Source organism: Nymphaea colorata, chromosome 4 (genome assembly GCF_008831285.2).
Source record: "Nymphaea colorata isolate Beijing-Zhang1983 chromosome 4, ASM883128v2, whole genome shotgun sequence".
NCBI lineage: Eukaryota > Viridiplantae > Streptophyta > Magnoliopsida > Nymphaeales > Nymphaeaceae > Nymphaea > Nymphaea colorata.
In genome coordinates, this window is record NC_045141.1 from 20,810,746 (window position 1) to 20,826,094 (window position 15,349).

Sequence of the window (15,349 nt, forward strand, 5' to 3'; positions counted from 1 at the left end):
TGTTGATCTCCTGAAAGTCAATCTGCTATCCTATTAACTGTGCTTTTGCTGGCGGTTATTAATGATAGGGAACCCGAGTTTTATATATGTAGAGAGAGAGAGAGAGAGAGAGAGAGAGAGAGAGAGAGAGAGAGAGAGAGAGAGAGACCATAATTGCGACTATCATGGCTGATCAATGTATGATTAGATGGTTCAAGAACATGTTTTTTCAATATATAAACAAGTAGCCATTTTGATTCAAATAGTTATTTTGCACAATATATGTAAACAATCAGGTTAGATTATCATATGACTCATAATTGATGCCCATAATCCGTGTGTTTCTGCGGGCATGAAAGGATGTGCCTTCAGCTGTTGGATCCCTGTGCTAAAAAATAAAAAGATGTACGACTTACTTAACGAACAGCGCATTCAGGTTTGATCCACCTGGTCCTCTCCGGAAAGCCAGCTTGTATTTATTATTAAGTTTTTCCAATTTTGCACGTAGAAGCCACAACCTGAGTGGAAAGACATTAACTTTTGAAACCATGTGACCCTTTCCCCACTGTATAGGCAAGGACTTGCTTTTACAAAGGTGGGCACTCGTGGGCTTTTCAACTTTTGACTGCTTGCCTAGTGGTCAAGCCTGTCCTACTCTTCCACACCCCTTGTGGACAGACCCATCTGTATGTAGCTTGTTACTTTATTGAGCAGCCTGATCCCCAATTCAAGCTCAAAAAGGATTGAGCCTAATCGGGCCGTGGGCTTATCTGATGGTATGACAAAAACATTGCTAATCAATGCATGTCTTCAAATTAGGGATGACAATGTTACTTGATCTGATAGCGTGCCCAAATGATTAGATTCACTTAGTTTGTGTTTGACAGTCTCGGACCTCAGATCCAAGGTTGGATTTGCTGAATAAATCTCTGAAATCCATGGACCTCAAACCAGAGGAGGAGAGAGAGGGGGAAGGTGGGTAGAGAGGCAAACCTAAGGAAGTGCACTAAACAAGGATCTTTAAAACCTCCAATCTCAGATTCAAGGTTTTAAAATCCGCTAAGACCGAGGCAATCAAACACAACCTTAATGGGTTTTATTCAAGTATCCAGATGTAACGGCCTAATTCTGTAAGAATCCTTCACAACTTTTGCTGATAAATCTGAATCGGTTAGACATGTCAAATCTGGCGGATATCATCAACTGATCAGATGCATCTCTTGGCAGCAGAAGGAAAGCCTGTCGCACCTTGATTAAACCTGGATATTAGGAATGGCAGGTTTCAACCTATTTGACTCTAAACCGCCCTGCTATTTTTTGCAGTTGGATCATGAAAAATGAAGACAGATTATACTCCACGTTACATTAAGATTGATGAATCACATTCAATTTGGATCCGGTTGGACTCAAACCAACATTTAAAGCTAACTTTTCCTGGATCCAGTTAAGAAACAAGTGCATGCTTGTTTCTATCTACTACCTGTCCAATAGTATTTTCATCAAAATCTTGTACTATGACAGAACTTTTCAGGTCATTTGGTAAGTTGAGCTTTCAAAAGATTATGATAGATTCATAAACAACTAGTTTTTGTGTAGGGTAAATTCATGAAACACTGCGTGACTATCAAATGGTCTTTTTATGCCCAGGTTCTGTTTTAGAATTGTTTTTGAGATGAACTATGCTCCTTTTCCCCCTTGTTTTTAGGATCTAGAGTCAGGATCTGGACTGAATCGGAGTTCTGAACCAATGACTTACATTAGATGATTTTCAGAATTGACCGACGGGATTGCATTTTGAGTTAAAACGGGTTGCTACTAGAGAGAGAGGGTGCAACGAAACGAAGGCGTCAAAGGGCACCAACGTCATTCGTCAGCACCCAGTGACGCTCACACGTATCTGCGGGGCCGTCACACCTCAAAAGCCCAAGAACGAGGCAAATTTAACGGATTTGCCATCAACAGGCAGCAAGAGATACCTGAGTTAGTTAATCTAAACGAGATCGGAAATTGACAAATCAAAGTCCATACGTGCATGCGCTCGCCCTCCACAAAATCTCGGACGAGTCGCGAAAATTTCGCGGGGTTTTCCGGTTTAAAGGGCGAAACATCTCGCCATCTTTTTTTTTTTTATGACGCTATTTGCCGCGTTTACTTACCTTATTATCGTTTTTACTTTTACGTATGTACATCTCACACGGGATTATTCATCATAAATGTGATCCTTGTTTGGTTGTCTGCTAATTTATTTTCAAATAAGTTGTTATTCTTTTGGAAGACGTTCTTTCTGGGTTATTTTTCTCAGTGAACCTTGCTCTTATTTTTATGTCGTTCAGTTAACTTTAACGAGTGAGTCTCGTTGTGCGTGTGCGGACGTGTGTGAGAGAGAGAGGGGGAGCAGGGTTTCGTGGGGAGGAGTTGGCTCGTGGGGCTTCCTCCCCAACACAGTCGTCTGTGGCAGCCGAGGTGGCGGACCCATTTCGAAATCACCGCGGGCGAAGCCGCCAATCCAAGGAGCCAGGACCCTTTCTCAGTCTCTTCTCTCTCTTCCCTTCCTCCATTCTCTCTCCCTTCTCCCTCTCGTTTCTCTTCTTTCCTTTTTGTTTTCCTTGTTGTAAGTTGTAACGAACCCCCACCATTCCCCACATAGTCCCCTCCGCACCCTCCCTCTCCCCTTTTCAATCTGCCTTTTTGTTTGTCCAAGTTTCGTAATGACGGGAGTGAGGGGACAGCAACAGCAGCAGCATCACCATCTCCAGTCCCCTGAGGTTGGCTGAATCATTAGGTGACTCTCTCTCTTTTTTCTTTCTCCACCCTCATCCTTCACTGGCACTCCCTTCTTCCTTTTTTTTTTTTCTAGTTTTCTTTTCTTTTCTTTTGCTTTTTTGTTTTTGGTTTTTTAAGATGGGTTTTTCTTTGCTTTTTATCTCTTTTTTCCCCTGGGAGGTTGATTTGAAACTTTCTTTTGCTTTTTTTCCTGTTTTCGTTCATCCTCAGTTTGGGTGCTTGACCTTTACTCTTATTGGCCACTTTGTCCCTTCATTTGGTTGTGACCACGATTGTGATTTTGGGGGGTTCTGTGTCGTTGCTTCGGTCTGCAGGTTGTTCTGTTTTTTCTTTAATAAAGCTCGTCCCGAAATTTAACTCCTCCATTGTCTTCATTTTGCGCTTTTGTTGTTCTGGATTTTCTGGTTAAGTGCGTAGTGGGTTGTTGATACGATGCTTCTCTTATCCATCTTGATTGGACATGTTGTGACCTAAAATTCATTATGTTCCTTTTCTAGTTAATGTTAAATTTGGGTAACGAGAGTTTGATGTTAAAACTGATTTATTCTTCTTTCTTTGAAAATTTTGGAAGTGCGTTACCCATCCTTAGATACTCCGCTTGTTATTTCATCTGCAGTTCACTAGTAATTAGTAAACGATTGCTTGTTGTGCTAGTTTTAATATCGGTGTTATGTTTGCCTCATTTGCTTGATGTGATGGATTGGGGTTTGATGTTGTTCGTCTTATCTAATAGCATTTAATGATCTGCTCGTGTAGTCCATTAGGTAGATGTGTAAGTGTTCCCAGCTGCCAGACCTAGGTCCTGCTTACAATGAACTCAAAATCAAATGCGAAGTTCTCAAGAGATCGGAGAACCAGTAATGTGCACGGGGGAGGACCAAATTGGGTGCTGATTGCATGTGGTGCTTTGTTGGGTACCTTATCCATTAGGACTGGTTGCAAGATAAAACAGGTTCTCTTGGACAGACGACCAACTGACGCTGGCAACTTATCAAAAGGTCTGTTGTTTTGTATCTTATGACGTCCTGTTTTTGCTCATTGTTTCTCTGTGAGGATTGAGTTTATATTCTTTTGCACTAGGGCATGCAAGGGCCAATCCTGAAAGGAGATCTGGAGCCTGCCCATTGCATTCCAATGCATATTGTTTTACACATGACGATGACAGATGTTGCCATTGTGTTTCAGGTAAAGTTAGGAATAGTGATTTCGCGTTATAGCCATATTCGAGCATGTTTTATGCACAATGTAGATGAATAAATGTGTTCTACATAGCAATATTATTAAAGAGTAATGGATGGACTTTTCTAATACCCATTTCCACTTCCCAGAAGGGCAATGAATAAGGCAAAATGGTAATTGTATAGTTACTTCAAGTGGACACCTGTGTTGGCATTGGTGCTACTACATTAACCATTTGTTGACTATTAGCTGTTAGATGCTTTTGATATCTTTCGTAATGTAGTTCATGGTTGATAACCTTTAACTTTCTTATGCATACATATACTGTTTTATCGTCATAAGCACGTGCATATACACAAATCACATTGATATATGGCTATGCACCTGCCTCGTTAGAAATTTATGTACCTTCACTTTTTTAATCATGTTGCTCCTTTTGGTTGCATTCATGCCTATGTGACAGAGCTAACTGATAAAATCTTTATGTTACTATAGACAGGTGATTTTCAGGCTCTTCTCCAATTTGCTTGTTTTTTTATGCTATAATTTATCCTTGAAAGATTGGAAAAATGCAGGATGTCACAGAATGTATTATCAGTTTATTGCATGCTTTGGATTTACATTATTTCATGTTCTTACACTCCCCTACTGTAAGGATTTCTTTGCTTTTTATAACACATAGAGGAAGTGGCATCTTACCTCAAATCATACAGCTGAGGTTTGAAAATGCCCATCCAGAGATTGCATTCATCCTTACAACTTTGTGGCCACAATTTTATGTTTTCTACGTGGAGTTTTTGCTGCCTTAACAAATACAGTCATCATGTTCGTCTTAATTCCCAATGAGGATACTCCAAATCTATTGTCCCTAAAAGAATTTATGATGATTCTTAAATTGATCTAATGACTTTTTAAACATCTGTTAAGCTGAAACAGGAAGCCGGAAGGGTTTTGTGTAGCTGTTCTGTGGCTTGTGGTTCTGGGGTCACTGACCCAGTATAGTAAGTATGGCCAAGCTACGAAAGAATCAATAGACAATAACTGATAAGATTTTGATCGACTTCTAGGGCGTTGCATACGTGAAAAGTACCGAAAATGTATTATCTGGTTCAATGAAAACCCAGTATTAGATTCCTGGATTTGATTCACTACATGACAAGCTATCTCTTTGATTTTATGCAATGTGAGATCTATTTCTACAAATGCTACCATGCTTGAACCACTATCAAAATCATAAGACAGATGGATCCTAATCTGGAATTTAAGGACATTGAATAGGCCATACTTTGGATTCTAGAAAGAAAATTTTTCTTCATCAAAATTTTCCTTTTAAAAGAAAAAACTGTTGATTGCAGTCAAGCAATATTTGATTTCATATCTGAGAATTATGTTCTATCTCCAAAACCCTTGCTATTATTGAATTCATCAAAGTGTTGGAGCAAAATCTTTCACATAAAGTTAGAATGGTGCTAAAAGACTGCAAATGCTGTTTATCTAAGAATTATATTCTATCTCCAAAACCAATTCTATTATTGAACTCATCAAAGTGTTGGAGCAAAATCTTTCACCTAAAGATATAATGGTGCTATAAGACTGCAATCTGCTATTGGTTGCGTATGCATTTTTCTCGTTAATCAGTCTCCTGATGGCAAAAATTTTCAAGAAGACTAGAAGATATCTTGCAATTGATGAAGCTTGACAGTGAGCTCAAGTGAGGCTATCAACTTGAGAAATGACAGTAAAGTGTTTTACTTATTGAAGAGAAGAGTTTCCCACCTTGGATGAAATCCGAATTTGATACAAAAGCAAAATGGCTTCAAGTATGTTGTTAGATCAGCTGTGGTTACAAATATTCTGAAGGGCCTAAGCTTCCTTTCAATCCCACCATTCACTCATGCCCTTTATGTGAAACAAATTGATCAGATTTATGACCAAATGAGAGTCAAAGATATTTTCCCCTCGCATTTGTTCAACCAGAAACATATTATGAGGCATCTGGGGCTTCCAGACTTTACTGTGTTATTTGTCTGGAGTTCAAGGTTAACCATAAAGCTATCTCCCTTTTGTGATCTTTCCTCATTTTGTTCAGCTTACGTATACATGAAACAAGATGTGAGGTTCTGGCCTTTAAGGTATCAAAGTTGATCGATGCTGTGATATTAAAAATCAACTGCCAATTGCATTCATTGCTTGTGGCAGTGCTCCGCATGTTTTTTTTATGGCATTTTTAAGTTCCAGCAATGCATAGGGTTTGTTGGCTTACATGAAAAAAAAAACTGGAATTGAAGGATGAAGTGAACAGTAAAATCCACTAATTGAAAACTCATTTTTCATCATTTTTTTTCTTTGACTCCTATGTCTGAGAAGTTGCCTATGAAGAAAAAAGATAATAATCATTTTGCAAGTTTGCTGTGGAAGGGATTGAACATGAAAATGGAAATGCACCACTAGACAAGAATATAGTATCTTGTTGGCAGAGTGGGATCTTTGTCAAAATTTTCACATTAAGCGGTGGTGATGGTTAATATGTGAAAATAGTAGGTAAGCATTATTGTTCAATAGATATAAGGTGAATAATTCCTTTTTACATGGGAGTAGCACCTGCTGTTGGTTTCTGAGACATAGGAGAGCCAGTGCTGCTTCTTGATCATGTTATGCTACCTCTCATGTCATGCTACCTCTCATTGTTGTGTGTCGTCTAATGCAGTATCTACCAAGATAACGGTTTGGGGAACTAATCACAACTCTTCTATAGCATTTTTAGTCTGCAGGAATCCTTGGATTGCATCATTACACACTTTAGAAAAGAGTATGTATGAGTATCGTTTATGAAAAAGAAATTCACATGGCACTTGTGAGTAGTAGTGAGCATTGGATTGCCTTGCATTTGGTTTTTGTCAGCTCAGGTTTTCAGTGTTACTTGGCTTGCAAGTGATATTGGCCGTTTATTAATAGGCTAAGAATTACTTGTCCTTAAAGGGCTCAAATTTTAACCAAAACATGAATTAACAATTGGCTAATGAACCTATAAATTCTAACTAGTTTGCATAGTGACTGCAATATTGGACGAGGAAGGGGTAGGGAAAGACGTAGAAATTGAATAGACAAAACTTTAGTCCTTAGTTAGTGATGATTACCTAAAAAAAGGGATTTAAACAAGTAGAGATAGGACGTGGATGCTTTAACATGTAAAGGGATTCAGCTAGAATTTGGAATGAAGTGGGAAACTGGAAACAAGACACAGGGTTAGTTTTTCTATTAAATTTTATTGCAGCAAATGCCTGTAGTCATGAATATACTGAAGTCATTATATATCTTTAATCTAAGAATTGGTGCTTGACTGCGGCCAGGTGGCTGGTTCCAATTTGGATGTCTGTTCCTAAACCGTTATATTTTTTGTTTTGACTGATCCATTGGGATCTCAGGGAGTCTGAATGATGGAGCATATTGTGCTCTGTAGTATATCACAACAATTGACTAACGTAGGACATATTGCCTGTGTCTTCAATAAAGTGATCCAAATTTATCGACTAAAATTTATATCAGTTGCCTAGAGGCCTTTATGGTCACCCATCGTCTGAGCCAAACTCTCACTTCCTCCATAATTGTGTTAATATTATGTTGTCACAAAATGACAATTATTGTTAAGCAGCATGAAATCATAAAAACTAGATTTTGAACTGTTGAATTTTAGGTGTTTCTGAAGGTTCTATGGAGGCAAAGCATGTTTCCAGTGAAACATTGTCAAGAAACACTGATATACTTCCTGGGCAGTTAGCTATCGTCACGAGTGTGCCCGCAGAGTCTTCTGACCTGGGAGAAAAGGAAGCATCTGCTATCTGGGCGTCGTCTCCTGAGCGGCTGGAGCTGCCAAGGAGGCCATTTCATCATCAATCTGCTGGTTCGGACTCCCCTTGTGTGTCAGAATCTGGATCTGATCTATTCAGCAAGCGTGAAGTCATACACAGGCTTAGGCAGCAGCTGAAGAGGAGGGATGAGATGATAATTGAGATGCAGGCCCGAATAACAGAGCAGCAGAGGTTTCTGAGTGAGCGCATGACGCATGCATCCCACCTACAATCACAGCTGGATGCTGCCAACAGGGAGTTGCTAGAAGCTGAGAGGGAGATCCAACGGCTGAGGAAAGCTATAGTAGACCATTGTCCATCTGCCGATGCCAGGTCACACCATGATCAGTTGCTTTCTGGAAACAGGCAAAAGCAGAATGGCTATGCTAACGGCGTCGCTGTGGGACTAGAGGCAAGATCACTGGGTGCTGTAAGCATCCCTCTGATGGCAGAGGAGAAAGAAGCTGATGGAGAGAGGGTTGAGAAGTTGAAGAGGGAGGTGGCAGAATTAAGAGAGGTTATGGAAGGGAAAGACTATCTCCTACATAGCTATAAAGAACAGAAGATGGAGCTGTGTTCCAAAGTGCAGGAGTTGCAGCTGAGATTAGATTCGCAGGTGCCAAATATCTTGTGAGGAAAGGAACCAACTTGTGTTTCTTGCAGGTTTCTTCAAGTTCTAGGGTTTTGGTTTCTGTGCAGATAAAAGCCTGTCCAATTTCTTTGTTCATATTCATATGCTTATGTCGTGCACACACACACATACACACAGACAGAGAGAGAGAGAGAGAGAGAGAGAGAGAGAGTCATCCAACTTGTTTCTGAATTGCCAGTAGGAGTAGGTGCGACGCAGGTTAACTCCTGGGAACGGTTATGAAGGATAAGATACAACCGCCGCTGTCCCGTCTGAGGCTGTAACCCATCATTGTTATGTGGAATAACATCTAGAACGGAAGCATTCAATCTTTGATTTTCGGGTGCCTTTTTTTTTTTTCTTTTTTTTCCCATAGGCAAGCTAGGGTTAAGCCGAACCCTACCAGATTATACCAACAATGCGGCTTGGTTCTTCACCTCTTGACCTCCTTCTAACATGAAGGTGTAAGTCTAAGCTCCTAGGGAGTTGAATGTAGCCGTTGTTCGCACCCAAAAACTGAAGGATGTGAAATTATTCATTTCAGTGGCAGAATATTCGGAATTTTTAGCGCAGTTATCAACAAATTAGAATAAGCTAAATATCTCAATATTCTTGGCATTTTATTTTAAAGAATGACATAGTGCCGACTTCTCTTTCGGTCTCTTGGCCTAAAAATTGCGGGGCCATAGCGAAGGAGAAAAGGAAAACGATCCGGTCAACGTGATAGTGGAATCATTCAACTTGAGATCTTAATTGTGTGGACACCTTATACAAAGAAGTAGTAACCAAAATTTTGTACAAAGAAGTGATAACCTATTTGTATCGGCTGCAATAAATCGGTAGATCAATACGGTCAAGAAATGCCGAACAGAAATTTTTGGCACGGTTGTGTACAAACCAAAATGCTTACAACTTTAAAACAGCAACTGTGACATTTCTCCTTATGGATCGCTTAGTCTGGTTTTCTGCAGGTGATGATGGCAAACTTTATGAGATTCTTTTTGTAGCCTTCGATCATCAATGGCATGACGAGTGCTCCTTTCATGGTTTTCCATCCTATGTAGTCATGGAATTAAATTAGTAGATGGTAACTGAAAGAAGTTGGCCTCCGTGTGACATTCAAATTGAAGTAGGCCGGGATACATCTTGAGATAGACCTGGTAGGGTTTTCCTAAGCCCACCTTTCAAAGTTTACTATATAGAAAAACATAATTTCTGCCAGATTGTGGAGTATGACATGTCAACTCTGATGCCATATCGGCTTCTCTTTTAGTGCACTATCTATACTAGTTGGAAAGTAAAAGCAGGGAGTTTGAAGGGTTAATCTGTATCCAACACAGACTTGGTGAACAATGAATTTCCAAGATACATATACATCCTGCATAGCTATACCATTGGATCTCATTTTCCTACTTGAGGAAGTAAACAGCATGACAGGCCCGACGCCAAATTAGACCTATTTCGCCCACCCATGGGAAGTTAGTTCAACGTTTTCTAAACGATTTCAATAATGGCAGGACGCTAGAGATTTAACCAAATTAAAGAAAACCATCGAATTTGTCGGTCTTGCTTTGTATGCAATACACCGGATTCTGTAAGGAGATTACCAGTTCCTAGTAGGGAGGTGAAGCCTCTGAAGGTGAATGCCGACCTCATGACTGCTGGCCAAAACGGTGCAACGTTCTCTGTCCAATCTGCTGTCCTAATGTCCTGTCACGGAGAACAATAAGACATGGAAAAACATGAGCTCGTCTGTCCATCTATCTTCACCGATCAGCAAGAAATTAGAGAGCACATCGGCTAAACTGACGGTTCGAAGGTCCCTGTTTTAGTACTAATAGGGTGTGAACACATCTTAATTGGTTTCTGAAACTTGTCGGGATTCATTACAGTGAACAAGTGGCACTTTCATGTTGAAAGAAATGGATGGCTGGTGTACCTTGAGAGAAAGAGATGCTGCAATGTTTACATAGTCGCTTACAGAGCACCATGCAGGAAGATAGAAACCGTCACAAATTCTATCCAATAGATCCACTTCTTGAGGCTCCAATGATCCTTCTGAAGGTAACAGATCTCGGTGGCACCATGTCACAATGATAATAGTTGCCCCAGGGGCTGCTACTCTTGCTAGCTCGCTTACAAACTGTCAAAAGAAGAAAAAATACAATAGAAAAACTATATTCAGTAAACTGGAAGAGTGGAAGTATTTTGTCAGTGTAATGCAGATAAGTGGAAGATAGCCGGTTCTTCACAAGCCAAAATCGCTTTTGTCTAGCCAATATGATAAGGTGAATTGCTTGATTTCTAGCCATGACAACATGGGTTGAACAGCATGCTCCAAATATGCCTCAGTCTTCAGAAACTATATGACTAGAACTGCGGTTTTTCTCTTATGTTCTACCTCTTTGGTTTAACAACTTGATAGAACGATCATTCACATCTTGCACAGTTGCACTTAACGAAGTACCTCATTGTCCTTTTAACTGAGCTATATTTCTTTTTTAGAAAGCAAAAAGATTTCCAAACCAGAGCCCTATTTTTGGGTGAAGCTTTCAAACCTTGAACATACACATATCGCAATAAACTGTCAAAAGAAGAAAAAATACAATAGAAAAATTATATTCAGTAAACTGGAAGAGTGGAAGTATTTTGTCAGTGTAATGCAGATAAGTGGAAGATAGCCGGTTCTTCACAAGCCAAAATCGCTTTTGTCTAGCCAATATGATAAGGTGAATTGCTTGATTTCTAGCCATGACAACATGGGTTGAACAGCATGCTCCAAATATGCCTCAGTCTTCAGAAACTATATGACTAGAACTGCGGTTTTTCTCTTATGTTCTACCTCTTTGGTTTAACAACTTGATAGAACGATCATTCACATCTTGCACAGTTGCACTTAACGAAGTACCTCATTGTCCTTTTAACTGAGCTATATTTCTTTTTTAGAAAGCAAAAAGATTTCCAAACCAGAGCCCTATTTTTGGGTGAAGCTTTCAAACCTTGAGCATACACATATCGCAATAATCTTAAACTTCTATCATTCATAAAATGATGAAGATATTTGGCGAAACACTGCAGACCTTCTTCTTGTTGGGCATATGCTCTCCACTCTCCATGGACCAAACCAGGTTGAATTGTCCATCCAGAAATGGTTGATCAAGGGCATCTGCAACTTGAAAAGAGACCTGCCAACAGGTTAGGTTGCAGTGTCATTCCAATTGAAAAAGTTGATTTACAAGGGGTGAGGATGTTTGATGATGATCGGATGAAGCATGATGCAGGAGAGAGAGAGAGAGAGAGAGAGAGAGAGAGAGAGAGAGAAGAGTTACCAGATTGTCAAGACCTTGAGATATAGATAGTTCGTTAGCACGTGCAGCTTGAATTGGACTCAACGTAATGCCTTGACATTTAGCTCCATATTTTTTGGCCAAGTATCTTGAGCTACCACCGATGCCACACCCAACGTCAACAATGTGCTTCGGACTCCTACTTGCATCATCTGCAAACCTTTGATCAGTCGGATTATGACTCGGAAAAATGCAAAAGGAGACGTTGTTCTTATGTATTACAAGGGTGTCTCCAGAACTGCCGTCAACAGAATGCAACTAGCTCTGTGTAGACCATGAAATTATGTGACATGAGAAAAGGTGTGGACGAAAACGCAGAAGCACATTCGGTTCAAAAATTCTTGAACCATTTTCAAGATGGTAGTTCTGATTGTGATGCTAAGCACTTCTTTCCTTTTTATGTTGGAACCGAAGAAAATGGTAGAACTGATTTTTTGTGAAACCGAAAGAAAATGGGAGGCCTGATGAAAATGCTCCATTGCTGGCATTCTCTTTAGTTCTTGATTCAATCAAGGATGAAGTTCACTCTCGTCGGTGCATTAATGCCCATATAGAGAAAACATGATGCGAACCATTTAAGAATTTAGACTAGTATTGGCGTCAACTTACGAATTAGATACCTGGCTCTTCGCACTGAACTAAGAAACTAGCTCAATCCATAGAATTACTATTTTCTAATCCAGTAAATAACTTATGATAGGGTTTTGATTTGTGGAAACAGACACATGTGGAACTCTATTCTACGAAGAGTTTTTTTTTTTGTGCTTTAGAGAAATTTTTTACCGAACCGGTGGGGTCTCAACTCTGCTCTTAGTGCTTATCCAGATTACATACCTAAGAAAACTATCAGATCTTGCAGGTTCTCCATCCCTAAGTCCTTGATCTTTTAGTTTTTCGGGCATAAATGCTTTTTGAGAGAGGCTAAGAACATATTTTTCCCGTTTTCCTTGTAGAAACTTCTTGTCTTCCAATTTTCTCGGAGAAATTTCCTTTCCTTTTCCTCAAAATCGTTAAAATATAGGGTTGGATTCATATAGAGGTTGACCCTATGGAGACATTTTCACAAGCTTTAACAGCAACGGCAGGTGCTGGTAAAGAAAGGTAAACAAGACACCCATCGAGTCATCGACGACCAAAGAAAGGACTTCTCCAAACAGCGCTGGAGGCTGCTGCTTGTCGGCGAGACTCATCAGCATCAGTCTCACACAAAGCCATGCCCATATAAATTTGAAGTTGTGACGTCTCACTAACTCAATGACGTGAAGTGATGTGACCCTCACCAAAGAAGCCAACTTGTCACAGAAAGAAAATTTGCAAACGCATATGGAGAAAAATAACTTTACCATGACAAATCGGAAGGGTATGTGTCTGAGTGGCTGCAACTGAATTTCACAGATAATGCCATGCCTTCTTATCTGCTTTTATGCAGTTTCTCGATCTAGTACTAGAATCGAGTATTAAAAAAAATACAAAGTATCATGCATTTTGTGGGCCTCACAACGGTGAATAAAACTCACATGCACATGGACATTCCTGTTTGGCGCTTGGCAATGGGGTAGTCAGAATTTTTTTGCTAAGGAATACTAATACATAGTAATTAATTTCAAACCTCCAGAAAATTTTGAACCCTTCATATATAATGTAAAATGGTGGGGCGCATGAATAGGTAATAAGCCGAATTGTATGGGTTCATGTAGGCAACTGTCCATATAAGCCCTCCGCCACTGGTGGTCGGGATGGAATCATGACAGCTGCTCGTGTTCGAATAGTGAAACCTCTCGTGGTTTCACAATGCTGGCTATTCACAAACTGTAAAGTAGTTCAGATTTGGATTCATTATATACATGAGAAAGGCAAGACCTAAGAAAACCAAGATTCAACACCATATCCTAACCATTAAATATCAAGGGAAGACGATGGCATCTCAGGCAAGCCAGACTCGGATGAGCCACTGGCAAGTCTACAGTGTGTCAGGCCTAGGATCCGAAGCCAGCTCCAGAGGACCCAACTGACCCACTGGCTACTGGAGGTTCAAGTGCAACCCGACGCAATGATATATTTTGATTAGACTCAAATGCTCAGCTTCATTCCAAAAGTAAAAGGAACCTTATTTTGAGAGAGAAATATATGACATGGCATAAGAATGGGAGACCTAACGGAGGCATATAATAACAATAAATTTGAAAACGACAACAATATAAAAATTTAAAAACTTAGAAATTTGGTCTCTCTGGTTTGCCTTTGGTTAGTATAGATTGGGAAATGGGTAACTTGGCATAAACCTCCAAGTAGAAATTACAGATCTAAGTACTTTAAATGCATGAATTTGTCACTTAAAACAAGATGCGGCAAATATGAATCTCAATTGGTAGTTCCAACACACCAAAGACCCAGAGATTGGAAAAGGTGGCCCTATCCGTTCACCACTCTTTTTCGCTCAAAAAGTAAAAAACACCAAATCATGAAAGAGCGACTTTCCTAACTGAAAAAGTTTTGTTGAACAACTGAAGTTTGTGTTTCTTGCCGTAGGTTCTTACTTCTCTGATACAATAGCATTTCCGTCTTCTCAAGCCTTGGACATCTACTCCCAGGTTTGGCACTAAACTATAACCTGGCCCGGTACCTCAAATTGTGTATTCATAGAAACCCATCAAAAGAAAAGTTCGAATATAAAAAGAAAACCGGCGTTCCTCTTTCGGCATCGAACGCTCGTCGACAAGCTTAAAAAGAAGCAGTTGATTGCATAATTCAGTAAAACAGAGAAAAACAGATTAAGCACGGCGAAGACGTGCTCCATACCTCACCACTCAATGGTCATCCGAAGGAAGAGAGGGAGAGAGAGAGAGAGAGAGAGAGAAGGAAGGAGACGAACCAGGGACGCGGGCGAAGGTCAAGGCCTCCTCGATCATCCGAATCTGGGCGGACCGATGGTCGTCCAGGTTGAGGGAGGCTTGGCCTTGAGAATCGTAGAAGCCGTGATGCATGTGCTCCCCCCACACGCTCTCCCACGCCCCCGACGACTCGTCGTAGAACTCCGCTATCCCCTGCTGCAGGTTTAGCCCGCCCTCTATCGCCCTTGCTTTCCCGGATCTCCTCTGAGTCCGAGAAGGCGCGACTACGATGGACGTGGCAGGCGCCGTCCTCCTCCTGCATTGGCGTCTATGCCCCTCGGGAGCCAGAGTCCCATCTTTGGAAACCGGAAGCTGGAGGAACGGAGAACCGCAACGGCCGGAGACGCAGTACATCGCCGGCCGGCCGGTGTTCTTGGAGACACGGAGAGGGAGAGATATTAAGCGACAGAGCTGAGAGGGAGAGGAGGGCTGGGACTGGTTGGTTAGCGAGGGAGCGTCAGGGGCTGGGCTGCTATCCACGAAGCAGTCATATTTTACTTGCTTACCCTGAGACTTTTTACTAAAGGTTCAAAATACCCTCAGTATTCTTTGGGGCACTTTTGACGTGGCACGCATAGAATTGTGAGACTTTTTCTGGCAGTGACAGCTGAAAGAACCCACCCTCGTTTATTCTTTTTGGTGAATTGATTTTTCGGGCTGCCTCCACTCCACTTGAAATCGACTTGAGCT

The 15,349-nt window shown here is 40.7% G+C and overlaps 2 protein-coding genes across 3 annotated transcripts; one reads left to right on the plus strand and one right to left on the minus strand.

Moving 5' to 3' along the window:
* The first annotated feature begins 2,318 nt into the window (after window positions 1-2,318).
* On the plus strand, window positions 2,319-8,755 carry LOC116252903 (uncharacterized). 2 transcript variants are annotated; one of them, XM_031627517.2, is made up of 4 exons: window positions 2,319-2,761; window positions 3,520-3,761; window positions 3,844-3,948; window positions 7,649-8,755. In XM_031627517.2, the coding sequence occupies exons 2-4, from the start codon at window positions 3,575-3,577 to the stop codon at window positions 8,422-8,424; spliced, it is 1,068 nt and encodes a 355-aa protein (XP_031483377.1). In that variant the 5' UTR covers window positions 2,319-2,761; window positions 3,520-3,574; the 3' UTR covers window positions 8,425-8,755. The 2 variants fall into 2 exon arrangements, with proteins under 2 accessions (XP_031483377.1, XP_031483376.1); XM_031627516.2 differs by having other exon boundaries at window positions 2,320-2,761; window positions 7,637-8,755.
* Window positions 8,756-9,136: 381 nt separating this feature from the next.
* On the minus strand, window positions 9,137-15,137 carry LOC116253313 (probable tocopherol O-methyltransferase, chloroplastic). The gene is made up of 6 exons (XM_031628082.2): window positions 14,641-15,137; window positions 11,751-11,920; window positions 11,502-11,606; window positions 10,361-10,564; window positions 10,029-10,131; window positions 9,137-9,477 (listed from the first exon to the last, which is right to left on the minus strand). Exons 1-6 carry the CDS (start codon window positions 15,011-15,013, stop codon window positions 9,374-9,376), a joined length of 1,059 nt encoding a protein of 352 aa, XP_031483942.1. The 5' UTR covers window positions 15,014-15,137; the 3' UTR covers window positions 9,137-9,373.
* Between the last annotated feature and the right edge of the window lie 212 nt (window positions 15,138-15,349).

Coding starts and splice junctions, on each gene's coding strand:
- LOC116252903 (XM_031627516.2), top strand. CDS start 3,575: ATGAACTCAAAATCAAATGCGAAGTTCTCAAGAGATCGGAGAACCAGT. Junction 3,762..3,843: donor CGCTGGCAACTTATCAAAAG/GTCTGTTGTTTT, acceptor CTTTTGCACTAG/GGCATGCAAGGGCCAATCCT. Junction 3,949..7,636: donor ATGTTGCCATTGTGTTTCAG/GTAAAGTTAGGA, acceptor GTTGAATTTTAG/GTGTTTCTGAAGGTTCTATG.
- LOC116253313 (XM_031628082.2), bottom strand. CDS start 15,013: ATGTACTGCGTCTCCGGCCGTTGCGGTTCTCCGTTCCTCCAGCTTCCG. Junction 10,565..11,501: donor ATATGCCCAACAAGAAGAAG/GTCTGCAGTGTT, acceptor TTCTTTTGACAG/TTTGTAAGCGAGCTAGCAAG. Junction 9,478..10,028: donor CACCTCCCTACTAGGAACTG/GTAATCTCCTTA, acceptor ATGACTACATAG/GATGGAAAACCATGAAAGGA.